Source organism: Rattus rattus, chromosome 5 (assembly GCF_011064425.1).
Source record: "Rattus rattus isolate New Zealand chromosome 5, Rrattus_CSIRO_v1, whole genome shotgun sequence".
Classification (NCBI taxonomy): Eukaryota; Metazoa; Chordata; class Mammalia; order Rodentia; family Muridae; genus Rattus; species Rattus rattus.
In genome coordinates this window covers 4,460,321-4,474,028 of record NC_046158.1, presented here as the reverse complement: position 1 = coordinate 4,474,028, position 13,708 = coordinate 4,460,321, and the positions used below count along the sequence as shown (strand labels likewise).

At 45.9% G+C, this 13,708-nt stretch overlaps 1 protein-coding gene across 1 annotated transcript in view; it reads left to right on the top strand.

Annotated features, from left to right (window-relative positions):
- Gpr107 (G protein-coupled receptor 107) overlaps positions 1-13,708 on the top strand; it is a 60,850-nt gene that overhangs the window by 1,080 nt on the left and 46,062 nt on the right. Inside the window, exon 2 of the mRNA XM_032902815.1 lies at positions 13,146-13,268. Coding sequence (XP_032758706.1) covers positions 13,146-13,268 — 123 coding nt within the window. The remainder of the gene's footprint in view (positions 1-13,145; positions 13,269-13,708) is intronic.

The window sequence follows — 13,708 nt, the reverse complement described above, 5'->3', positions numbered from 1 at the left end:
TTGAGTGGAGTGGCTCTTACCTGCAAGACAGGTCAGTCTTGGCTCCTTATAAAATCCACTGAAAGCTGCAGGAGCTCTCCCCAGAGAAATGCTTCCTGAAGGCCACACAGCTTTCTTGGCCTTTCTGTAGCTTCACAATCTTGGTACAGTTTATCAGTGTATCCAAGTTTGCAGGTTTATCACTCTGTGGCTGAGAACCCCTGATTTCTAAACTCTCCCATTTTGAGGTTTGCAGATTGTTTTTTATTGAGTATATAATTTAGCTGAGTTCATAAAGCTTAGGAATTAGAAACAAAATTTGCAACAGGACACACTGGGACCATCTCTCCTGGCTCCCTGTCTAACATTTCTAGTATTAAAGTGCCATGTGCCAGGTATCAATAAGCAAACGCTGGCAGTATTTATATTGGCCAGCCTGAGTAATGAGTATATTCCAACCTTCCAGACCAGCCTTTTTATGTAGTAGCAGTAAACTTAGAGTAGTTCTGTGGTTGACCTCTCTCTTGCGTCAACCTAGTGTAGTTCTGTGATTGATGTCTCTCCTGTGCCAAATGGCTTGATGGTTTTCTCTCTTGTAACATGTTCCCTGAGATTATCCTATAATTGGAACTAGAATCTTTTTTTCTTAGGCAGCCTTTATTTATTATCTTCCCGATCAGGTTAAAACCCAGGCTTGCAAGAACACGAAATGATCACCAAACGTCAGGAATGTGCATTGATTCTTTTTCAAAAGATTTCTCTCTCTCTCTCTCTCTCTCTCTCTCTCTCTCTCTCTCTCTCTCTCTCTCTCTCTGTGTGAGTGTGTGTGTAGGTCTCTTGGAGATGGAATAACAGCAGTTGTAAGCTCTCCCATGAGTGTGCCAGGAATTGATCTTGGGTCTTCTCAAGAGCCATACGTTCTCTTAACTGCTGAGCCATTTCTATAATATTGATCCTTGTGAACGTGCTTTAACATGGACACTTTCAAATGCACCAGAGTAGGTACAGTTGCATAATGAACTCCCATGTACCTGTCCTGTGCCTCAGTAGCCATTACCTACTAATCCTGCCTACTAACCCCACCCTGCTGAGGTTACTTCTCTGTTCTCAACTTTAGTTTTCTAAATTAAAAACAAAACAAAAACAACAAAAAAGAAACTTTTATTTTCAATTCCCTTTCTTTATTTTCCATCTTTCGTTTGTTTTCCTAGTCTCACATCCCTTATACTCTGACCTTTCTATATATTCCTTATTTTTTAAAAGCAACCTTTTGAGGTGTAATTTCTATACATAAAAGTCATACATTTTCATTGTTAGACCCTCCTCGTGAATATTTACTATGATTGTCACTATTACCCAGCTATAGGACATTGCTGTTGCCTCCCAAAGATCTCATATGCTGACTTGTAAATCTCTTTTCATCCCTGTGCCCAAGCATCGGATCCAGTCTCTGCATGCCCCAGGCATGCATGTGCTGAAAGGCATACATGCAGGCAAAGTAGCCATGCACACAAACATTTAAAGATGGAAAGGTAGAGTTCTTTCCTTGCTGTTTTTTTTTTTTTGAGACAGAGTTTCTGTCTTGAAAACCACACTTCTGCTGCTTTGTGTCTCATAGAGCTGCCCTTGCAGGTACCCGTAACAAAGGGGTTGTACAACAGGTAGACCTTGTCTCTGGCTTCTTATCCTTTTTACATTTATCCATGCTATGCCATGGTTCAGTAACTTTATCTTCTGTGTGGACATGTGCTGTGTGTGCATGTGTTTGTATGTGTGTGCATGCGTCTATGTATGTGTGCACTGAGGTGTTCATGTCGAAGTCAGAGGACAGGCTTAGACACCCTTACTGCCTATCTTGTTTGAGGCAGGGAATTTATCTTTTTGCTTGCCGTTGTATCTGTCAGCTCAGCTCTCAAGTTTCTGGGAATTCTCCTGTCTCTGCCTCTCATAGACATGCACGCTGAAATTAGAAGAAGTGCCATCCCCTCTGGCTTTTCGTGGGTCCTGGGGCCTCCTGCTTGTATGGCAAACTCTTTCCCACTGAGCCCTGTCCTTAACCCAGTCAGTTGTTCTTGAATAGCAGTGCACTCTGCAGGTGCCCTTTTGCCTGGTCCTGCTGGCCTCTGTTTTCCTGCCTCAGTCTTCCTAGTTCTAGGATTACAGGTTCAGGCCCCATGCCTGTTTCTATTGTCTTTTTATTATGACTATGTCCTACCATCATCATTCATGTGCTAGTCTGTGAAACTTGGGTGACACCCAGGACTGGAGTGGAATTGCCGGACCGGACGGGAGGGTTGTACTTAATTCTAAAAAAGTGCCACAGTGTATTTTCCAAAGTGGCTATTTTATGTACTACTAGCAATGTATGAGGGTTCCCTTCCCCCACAGAGTTGGCAGGATTTGTCATTGTCACTCTATATTTAGAGACAATCAAAGTTATCCTGTTGCCCATCTGAAAAGTACTCAGTACATCCCTTGAACATGTAAAACACTGAAAACAACTCAGAAGCCATTAGAAGTGCCTAGTCCTGCTGGCCTCTGTTTTCCTGCCTCAGTCTTCCCAGGGCTAGGATTACAGGTGTGTGCCCCATGCACACAAATCCTTAGCATCAAATCAAATCAGGTCCACATTCTCTCTGGTTTTAGAAAGTGTCAGACGTTGCCTCCATTCTACCTGTGATTGTGTATGTGCAGTGAGCAAGACTTTGAATATTAATCTTCTGAGGGTAGGGTCTCCTGTGCCCGGCAGATGGTGAGCAATGGTAGTGTTCTTTTCTAGTGGAGCGATGACTGCAGTGCTGAAAGGTGCTTCCTGCTTGGCTTTTGGATCTGATCACTGTTTTGATCAGAGCTGGCAGACTCATGCTGTGAGCAGTCCGGTAGGTCTGCTGTGGAAGGTGGCTGCATTCAGGCAATAGAGTGCACTCTTTCAGCCTTGCTAATGTGCCCCACAGAGTCTGGGTTTCCTTCTCTCTTCCCTTTCCCTACCCTCTGTGAGTCAGGATCTCCTTAGACAGCCCGGTTTGGACTTTCATTCACTGTTCTCCTGCCTTAGTCTCCTGAGTGCTGGAATTATGGCCTTCATGCCTGGACAGCAGGGATTATGGGATTATGGCCATCATCCCTAGATAGGGCCTTTTTTTTTTTTTTTTTTTTTTTAAAGAGACACTCGAGGGCTGGAGAGATGGTTCAGCAGTTAAGAGTACTGGCTACTCTTCCCAAGGACCGGGTTTGAGTTTTAGCATCTATATGACAACCCACAATTCTGTAATTCTAGTTCCAGAGGATCCAATGCCCTTTTCTAGCCTTTGCGGACACCAGGTATGCATGGGGTGCATAGGCATACATGCAGGCAAAAAAATAGCCATATACATAAAAATCATATAAAAATTAAAAAGAGAGAGAGACTAGAAATTAGAATTCTTTGGTTGTTGTTGTTTTGTTTTTTTTCTTTTCTTTTCTTTTTTTTTTTTTTTTTTAAAACAGAGTTTCTCTATAGCCCTGGTGGCTGCCCTGGAATTCTCTCTGAAGACCAGGCTGGCCTCATACTCAGATTTGCCTGCCTCTGCCTCTGCCTCTGCCTCTGAGTGCAAGTGCTGGGGTTTAACACACAGCAAATTCGAATTCTTAATGTGAAATTAGCTTGTAACAAAATCAGTGATAAAGTAGGGCCTGGAGATATAGCTTCATAATGGAACACTTGCCTAGCATGCATAAAGCCCTGAGTTCCGTCCCCAGCATTGCAAAATCAAGCCAAATCAAACCAGGATCTGGATGTGTAACACAGTAGTGCCACATATGCTTGGCACAGCCAAGGCCCTGGTTCCTCACATAAGATTGTCTTTGCACTCTCTCTTTAAAGTGGTTTTTCTGAGGCAGGATTTCTCTGTGTAATATCCCTCAATGTTTTATAACTCACTGTATAGACCAGGCTGGTCTCAAACTCACAGAAATTTGCCTTCCTCTGCCTCCTTCAAGGTGCCGGGATTAAAGGTATGCACAGTAAAACCTGGCTTGTCTTTGAACTCTTGATCTCATGCCTCTACCTCCCAATTATAAGATTCCAAGCACAGGTTGCCCCATCTGTCTTCTTTACCTCTCACGGAAACAGTTGGGCGTGTTGGCGTAAGGTGGCAGGATCTGTCTGTTCAAATGCTCTCATTGCCTGCCTTCTGTGTTAGAGTTGGGCTGTCCTCCTCACACACACACACCCCACCCCACCCCCCCTTCCTCCCACTTTGGCTTTCTTAGTGACTGGACCACTGGCTTGCTCATTTCTCAAGCTAGAGATCTGTCATTTCATCAAGTCACGAAGTTCTGAAGAGTACATTAACTAGCTCCCAGTGCCCTGTCTTCTAATGTGTTATTACCACAATTACTGCTTCCTGTGGTCTACTTTAATTGCTCCTGGACCAGTTAGTCTTTAAACTGGTGTCCAGAATTTTTCTAGCTCAGAGAGTTTTAAATTTTATTTAGCTCACTAGAGTGATTTACTGTATGTATGTATGTATGTATGTATGTATGTGTGTATGTATGTATGTATATAGAGGTGCCTGTATGCATGCCAGAAAAGGGCATCAGATCCCAGGGTAGATGGTTATGTGTTTGTTGGGAATTGAACTCAGGACCTTTGAAAGAGCAGACAGTGCTCTTAACTGCTGAGCCATCTCTCCAGCTCTAGAGTGACTTTCTTAAAAACTGGATCCTACCGTCTGTGATAATTTGAATTAGAAACTTCCTCCACGGTCTTGGGCACTTGATTTCTTGGTTCTCAGTTAGTGGTACTGTTTGAGGAGGCTTAGGTTCTTTTTTTTTTTTTTTTTTTTTTTTTTTTTTTTTTTTTGAGCTGGGGACCGAACCCAAGGCCTTGCACTTCCCTAGGCAAGCGCTCTAACCACTGAGCTAAATCCCCAACCCCTTGAGGAGGCTTAGGTGATGTGGCTTGGCTAGAGGAGGTGTGAGACAGCTTTGAGAGCTAAAAGGCTCCCACCATTTCTAGCTCACTGTCATCTGTTTCATGCTGGAGGTTTAAGATATGAGCCCTTAGCCCCCTGTTCCAGTCCCCTGCCATGCCCCCATTCTGCCATCCCAGACTCTTATCCCCCTGGAACCATGAGCTTCCTTTGTAAGTTGCCTTGGCCATGATAATATCATAGCAACAGAAGACTAGCTAATACAGAATTTCATGGTGGGTAAAGTTCATCAGTTCTCCCTGAGAGGGATGCACATGCTCATTGGCGAGCCAGCTCTCCCTCTCCAGAGCTGCCGTCCTTGCCCTTCTTGCAGAGGTATGCAGCTGGATGAAGTTTCCCTCAGACCCACTACTTGCAGCTTCAATGGCATTCTTCGCTCTTCGGGGCTTCCTTTGTACACTCCGCCCTCTCACCGAGATCACCAGTAGCTCTGATGTAGCCAACAGAATACACACAAGGAGGGAGGGCCTGCACCTTCCTCAGAATCACAGCCTGAAGCCATGTGCCAGGAGGGGATGGTCAGCACAGGGAGCTGGGAGTGTGACCTGTGCAGGTGTGGGTCACAGAGTAACAGGGTTAGGAGATACTGCTCCTAAGCAGTCAGCACTTCGCGGTGCCCACCTTAGACTTTACATAGAAATGTATGCTATGTAGGCTAATGCTTAGGAAAGAAATCTCCATGAGTGTTCTATAACCTGATTCAAGGATTGCCTGAGTGTAACCAGTTTGTGTGTGCGTACCTGAGTGCACGCCTGAAGGCAGGACTAGGGTATTGTCTTCTCCATCACTGTCACCCATTCCTTTGAGACAGGTCCTCTGAACCTGGACTTTGTGTCTTCAGGGTTGGAAATCAGCAGACCTAGCTGTCTTCTAGTCGCCTCGGAGCTGAGGTCACAGGTGTTTTGAGGATCGTTATGTGGATCCGAACCCCAGTCCTCGTGGTTGCCGAATAGCACTCTTCACTACTCGGGCATCTCTTTTCAGCCCCAAGAATTAAAAACAAAAAATTTTATTTAAAGTACTACCTGGAGGGCTGGGTCAGAGGTGCAGATGGTAATGTGTTTGACTTACAAGTTCGAGAACCTGAATTTCAGCACATAGCACCCATGCAAAAAATGTCAAGCATGCCAGCATTCATTGTAATCCCAGTGGGGAAGCAGAGATAGGAGGACCCTAGGACTCTCACCAGTCAGTCTAGTCTACTCTGTAAGTTCCAAGCAGTGAGGGTCCTTATTTCAAAGAAGGTAGAGGTGTTCATGAGTGTGTAGCCTGAGGTTGTCCTCTGCTGCATGCAGACACACACATACAAGCATGTATGTTAAATAACTACTAGCAAGAATGATTGACAGGCTTTCTTCAGAATTTAAAAATAAGAACTTATATATGACAGCTTGTATGACACAATTTAAAAAAAAATTAAAGACTGGAAGAGAGCTCTGCAGCATAAGGTCAAAGGTGAGCTCTCAGGCTGGTAAGATGGCTCAGCAGGCACCACCACACTTGCCATGCAACGAGCTGGCCTGAGTGCAATCCCTGGAGCTCTTGTAAAGGTGGGATGAGTGGCATGGATTGTCTTCTGACCACATCATGCCCACACGCTCCTCCTACTAATGCTAGACAGTGGCAGTGGTGCTGGAAAGAAAGGAAGCTGCCGCAGTGTATCACGGACTTCAGTCTGGAGGGATGGGACAAGGATGGATGGTTGGTTCCCAACTCCAACTCAGGGCATTCTTTTCTGCCTCCAAGGGCATCTTTATGGGCATACATATATGCAAATAGACAGACAAACACAGTAAATGATAAAAATAAACCTTAAGAAGTCTTTCTTAAAAAATCTAATAGGAATAAACACAAAATATATAAACAAAGATACCTAATAAAAAAGAAGCAGCTAGCTAACAGACAAGGCGCACAGACATTCAGAAAATGTAAACTGAGTCACCAGCAGCTTGATTTTTTTTTTTTTTTTTCTTTTTTTTGAGCTGGGGACCCAACCCAGGGCCTTGCACTTCCTAGGCAAGCGCTCTACCACTGAGCTAAATCCCCAACCCCTTTGATTTTTTTTTTTAATAAAGATTTTTTTCACTTATTATATATAAGTACACTGTAGCTGTCTTCAGACACACCAGAAGAGGGCATCAGATCTCTTTATAGATGATTATGAGCCACCATATGGTTGCTGGGATTTGAACTCAGGACCTCTGGAAGAGCAGTTGGGGCTCTTAACCACTGAGCCATCTCTCCAGCCCCCCCCCCCTTTTTTTCTGAGACTGGGACCCTTGAAGTATAGCATCCTGGTTGTTGTGGATAGAAGGAACAGGACTCTCCTGGACTTTGGAGGCAAGAGTTGCAGTTTCTAGTAAGTTCTGAAGTTTCACTGCTAGATTAATACAGCCTAGAAGCCAGCACAGATGGTGCGTGTAAGAAGAGGCAGGGGCCCACCCAGATAGGGTGGTTACAGTAGAGCCTCAGAAATGGCTGTATGAGAGAGAGAGAGAGAGAGAGAGAGAGAGAGAGAGAGAGAGAGAGAGAGAGAGAGAGTGTTACTCTCTCTCTGTGTGTGTGTGTGTGTGTGTGTGTAGAGCTGTGATGATGATGTTTGGGCAGATGGACTAGAAGCAAGAGCAGGAAAATGTATCCACAGAGTCTATGAAGGATACATTGTTGCTGAAAGTGGAAGTTGCAGATCTATGTAAAACATTATTGATTTAGCCAGATTTTAAAACTGTTACTATGTGCTATTCACGCTTGGACATGTGGGTCTTTCCTTCTTTTCTTCCTTCCAAGCAGCCTTCTGCCCAGGCTAGCCTCTAACTTGCCACCCTCTGACATAGCCTGCCTGGCAGGTAGCTGAAATTATAGGCAGGTGTCACTGAGCCTGGCCAGGGACTGAGGTTGCTGTTTTTGAGACAGGGTTTAATTCGTCTCAGGCTGACCTCCATCTCGTTAAATAGCTGAGAATGGCCTTGAACTTCTGATCTTGTGTCTACCTCCCCAGACATGTGATTTTAGTTGTGTACTGTGGTTGGTTTCTGCAGTGCTGGGAGAAACCAGAGCCTTGTGCATGCAAACAACTGAGCTACACCCTCAACTCGAGAGAGATTTTTTCTTTTTTCTTTTTTTAAAGATTTAATATATATATTTTCTTTTTTTAAAGATTTAATATATATTTTTTTTCTTTTTTTTTTTAAAGATTTTATATATATTTTTGTTTGGAGATATTTTTGTTTGCTTTTCTCTTCTTCTGGATATATGGTCACATTCTTGTAGCCCAGGATAGCTTGACATTTATCTAGTTGAAGCTGGCTTTGAACTCATGGCAGTCCTCCTACCTCAAGCTTTCAGAGCCACTATTTCTTGCTTACTGATATTATTTAAAAACTAAAAGAGGAGGCTGGAGAGATGGCTCGGTGGTTAAGAACATTGACTGCTCTTCCAGAGGTCCTGAGTTCAATTCCCAGCAACCACATGGTGGCTCACAACCATCTGTAATGGGATCTGATGCCCTCTTCTGGTGTGTCTGAAGACAGCTACAGTGTACTCATATATATGAAATAAATAAATAAGTAAATCTTTAAAAAACCAAAAGACTAAAGGAGGACCTAGCTGTTTCCTGAGGAAAGGGGTATAGGATGAGAGTGGCGTTCCAGAGAGACACAAAGGACTTACTCTGTCACTGACACTCTTTCCTTCAATGTGATTTGGAGAAGCTGAGTATAGGCACCTGAAGCCGGGCCCTGTGGGGAAGCAGAACTTTCCTCCTTTGACTGATTGCCACAACAGATTGAGTGTCCTGTTGTCCACATGCTTCCTGGCACTGTATGACCTCAACCTGGCTTCGGCCAGCTCAGTGGTAAACGCCGCTATCTTATTTAAACTGACTCTTGGTGAGGTTCCGGATGTCAGATGTTTATCAGCTTTCTGTTGTTTTTTAAGGTATTTTATTTTATTTCGGTAAACCTGAATTTTTAGGTCAACTTACTTTAGTAAGAATTCACTTCTGTCTGTCTCTCTGTAATACAGTCTACATAAAATATATTAAAAAATTTTTTTGGTGGAGGGGGACAAGATCTTACTTTATAGCTCTGGTTAGCCTAGAATTCTCTATGGAGACCAGGCTGGCCTTGAACTCGCAGAGACCCACCTGCCTTTGCCTCCCTAGCACTGGGATTAAAAAATAAAATGTTCTGTATAGCCCAGGATGGCCCTTCAGCCTGTAATCCTTTTGCCTCAGCCTTCCTAGTACTGGGATTACGGGTGTGTATTGACATATATGGCTTTAAGTATTTATCATTTAAAAGTTTTTTATTTATCTAATGTGGGGGTGAGGCACATATGCATTGTGAACGTAGGTGAGAGCTGGTTCTCTCTTTCACTGTGTGGGTCCTGGAAGTTGAACTCAGGGTATCTGGCTTAGCAGGCAACAAGTGCTCTACCCACTGAGCCATCTTAAGGTCCTTATTTATGTATTTATTTATTCGTGACAAGGTGAATCAGAGATTCAGCGGCCCTTGCCTCTGCCTCTCCAATGCTGGGATTGAAGGCTGCCCCCAGAACACCTGGGTGTTGATAAAACAGATCCCAGTTTCATGAAGCAGATGATTGAAAGTGAGAGCAAGCATTTCAGAACAACGCTACACACTCCAGGACCAGGGGCTGCCCTTTCTCTCTGATGACTGTGTCCAGGCTTGGGGTGGTGGCTCATGCTGCTGATCCCAGCAGTGGATCTGCAAGGCTGAAGAGAGATTGAAAGTCAGTGTGGGCCTCTCAGTGAGATCCTATTTCAAAGAAAACAAAAACAAACAAGATGGAACATCATCAAACTAGGGCTGGCCCACTGCTTAGATTGTTGGCAGAGCTCCGTAAGGAGAGCCAGGCAAGAGCAGCACACTCTTAACGATGACCTTGTTTGGGTATCTGGGTGTGGTTGTGTATCCGTTCATTCATTAACGTACTTTTGAAGTGCTTAGGACCCAACCTAGTGGCTCATTCACACGCTCCCGGCAACACTGTCCTCTGAGTTGCATCCGTGTCCAGTACAGTATTTCGTGTCCCTGCGACCTTGACTTTTCACAGCTGAGTGATCTTGTTGAGGTAACCTGATGTGCAGCTCACTGTGACGAAGCGCACACCATGCTGTTGTTTTCCTCAGGGCCCATGGTGGAGGTCCATACTAAGAAGAAGAAGTAGATGAAGTGGTGTGCGCTGGGATTTGTTCCCCTCATTGGCTGAGGCGTGTGTGTAAGCAGGGACAAGCCCTGGCACTTTCGACTCCTGTGTAACGCAGACCAGTTCAAAGCAAGATAGAAGCCGAGCTGTTTATTTGCTTGTGAAAGGCGTGCAGTGAGTAAGAGCCCAGGTGTGGCGCTCCTGCCTGGGCTGGGTCTGCTTCTCCTGCCATCCAAGCCAGCTCTTACCTGTCTGGGCCTGTTCCTCCTTCTGTAGCCTGAGCAGAATAGCACCTGCCTTGTAGAGTTGTAGGGCGGCAAGGCACGGTTGCAGAGAGCTCCTCAGAGCTCTGCTGGGTCCAGTGCCAAGGAGGTGGCCAGTGTGTGCTCTCTGTTGCTGGCATCTGCCAGGGTCAGCCTTGGGATGCTCTGGCAGCCCCTCTCTGTCCCTGCCTCCCCTCCCTGTACTGCACAGTGTGCAGGGAGCTTTGCTGCCATTTCCAGGAGAGTAGCAGGGAGGAAAGGCAGGGGTGCTGTGCTCCCTCCCAACCTCTCATCCTCTTGAGCTCCTGCCAAGTGCAGGGTGGGGGGTGTGCTGCAGTGTGTGCTGCCCTGTCAGGTGTCCGGTGCTCCTCATGGAGCCTCTGAGGCTTTGTTTGTTTAGAGATGGGCTCTCAGCTGTTCTGCCACTATTTAGATCAGGCTGGCCTTGAACTCAAAGAAATCCACCTGCCTCTGCCTTCCACAAGTGGGGTGCACCACTATGTCTGCTGTAAACTTCCTACATGTTGGACAGAGTAGAAGCAGCATACCCTTAAGATTTAAATTTGGGGCCAGTGAGATGGCTCAGCAGTGAAAGCCAGATGACCCGAGTTCAACCCCTGGGCTCCACATGCTGGAAAGAGAGCCTGGACTCGTACAAGTTGTCTTCTGACTTTCTCTTTGTACTGTGATGTGTGCATGTACACACAGGTAAATAAACAAAATATAAGAACAAAGTAAAATTTCCATACATGCTGAACGTAATGTACAACTCGATTTATTTCCACAATGTAAACACAGTGTAGCCAGCAGGAAACCATTATTAATGCTTTCAGAATTTTCTGAAGCTTTGCTTTCCCTCAAGTACCTGGAAAGTACCCTTCTCTTAGAAGCAGTCACCCTTCTGACTGTCCCCTCCAAAATCCTGGTGTGTGTGTGTGTGTGTGTGTGTGTGTGTGTGTGTGTGTGTGTGTGTGTGTGTTGATACTCCCTGAGGTGGTGTGAGTGGTTATGGGATTTCCCTGCTCTCTCAGCCCTGCTAGCGCTCAGCTGGGGTCTCTTACAGCCTCTCTCCTGTGCACCTCAAGGGCAGTCCTTCCTCTGCCTGTGCTGTCCTTCGCAGCCCTCAGTTCTGCAGACTGCTCCTCTGTGGGACTCTGGGTTTGCCTCAGCCTCTGTCACTGGCAAGTGAGAGTTAGCACACATACTCCAAATGCCTAACTAAACTCTGCACTAAGGGAACTTCCCAGAGGACCAAAAAAGGGAAGAGGGAGTCGAAACCACAGGGTAATGGGGGGAGCGGGGGAGCCAGTGCCATTCTGAGATATTGCAGGAGTCTGGAGAGAGAGCTTTGGTTAGACCATTGCTGAGGGCCAGTGCTCCAACCCTGAGACCTAGTTGGGAGGGAGAGCCAGCGTCAGCCAGGAAATAAACCCTCCTGGTGGCAGCATTCCAGTGCATTGTGTCTTGGCCTTGTGGAGGAGCTTATACCAAACCCTCAGAAGGTCGCATTGACAGCCTCTGTGTCTGGGTAGCTAACTACAGCTTTCTGGGTAAAGAGCCACCTGTCACAGACACAGCCCATGAAATCCCCAGTAACGTCAAATGTTAGGACAAACCTGGTGGCACTCAGTGTTAGAAGGCTTTGCTGATATCTTGTCCTGATCCTGGAATGTGTGGTCCTGCTTGAGATTGGGACATGGAGGCAGGCAGGGGTGGGCATATGTCCCTGTGGGCTGTGGTTTTAGCAGAGCCCAAGATTTCCCCATGCTCAGTAGTCTGTCTCCACTTGACTTCCTTCCTGGGGTGCCTCTGCATTAGCTGCTGGCCTGAAGGCCCATCATGCTTGCTGTCATTTAGGTTCAGGTGAGACGTCTGGGAGGAGCTGAGGACAGCAGGGCATCTGTACTTACTTCACCACTCCCCTCCTCCACCAGAACTGTTTTCTTTTACAACTTTAAACTTTTAAATTATTCTTAATTATGCGTAGGTGCATGTATTGGCGTGTAGGTGTGTGCATATGAATGCAGGTACCCACAGAGGCCAGAAGCAAAGGATCCCCTGGAGTTACAGATGATTATGAGCCTCCTAAATAGGGTCTTACTTTGTACCCCTGGCTGGCCAGGAACTCTGTATAGACCAGGCTGGCCTTGAACTCTTGCTTCTGCCTCCTGGGTGGGGATTAAAGGTGTGCACCATGTGACTTGGCCTCCTCTATAAAGTTTTTTTTTTAAGATTTATTTATTAATTATATATAAGTACACTGTAGCTGTCTTCAGACACACCAGAAAAGGGCACCAGATCTCATTACAGATGGTTGTGAGCCACCATGTGGTTGCTGGGAATTGAACTCAGGACCTCTGGAAGAGCAGTCGGGGCTCTTAACCACTGAGCCATCTCTCCAGCCCCTCTATAAAGTTTTAAGTACCTACCAAATGCCAGGCACAGTTCCTTCAGGAAGAATGAAGGGTGATTAAATCATGGTTCATCTTGCTGTGGAATTCCCATGTCAACTTGACCCTGACCAGTTTGCCCCAGGGTCTATACAAGTGTGCTGAAATGAGTGAGTCCACAGTTGCCCTCTGCAGGGCTTTGACATCTGTGGGAGTCCTTTTTCAGCATTTGAAGGGTAACTTGTGTCAGCTGGGTCTGTCTCTGCACCTATGGGAACTTGGACCGGCCAGTATGAAACTGGACACATAGCTAGCTAGCCTTTCAAGCATAAACAGGCTGACTGATGAGAGATCAACCCCAATCTCTGTAGGATGACGTGCGGCACAAAGTCCATCTCAACACCTTCGGCTTCTTCAAGGACGGGTACATGGTGGTCAACATCAGCAGCCTCTCTGTGAACGAGCCTGAGGGAGTCAAGGACAAGGACACTGAGGCAAGTGTCTTCCTGTGGGTCAGGGGTTACCCCGTCAGCCTTCTCCCTCCTTGCCTGTGGAAAAATTCAGTGTTGGTAGTACCAAAGTATGCTCCAGGATCAGCTTTACTCTGATACCTCTAAGGTCCGTGCAGTGCTGGGGTGGAACCCAGGGCCTTTCTCATGTAGGTAAATGTTCTACCACAGGGCCACATCCCAACCTTAGGTTGTGACCTTTTTTTTTAAGGTTTATGTATGTTATGCATGTGAGTGATTTATCTGCATATACACCTGCAATTGGATCCCATTACAGATAGCTGTGAGCCACCATGTTGTTGCTAGGACTTGAACTCAGGACCTCTAGGAGAGCGTAGCAGCCAGGACTCTTAACCACCGAGCCCTCTCCAATCCTGTAGTTCTTGAATACATATGTGGTTAGTGATTTTCCGTGAGCAGCTGTT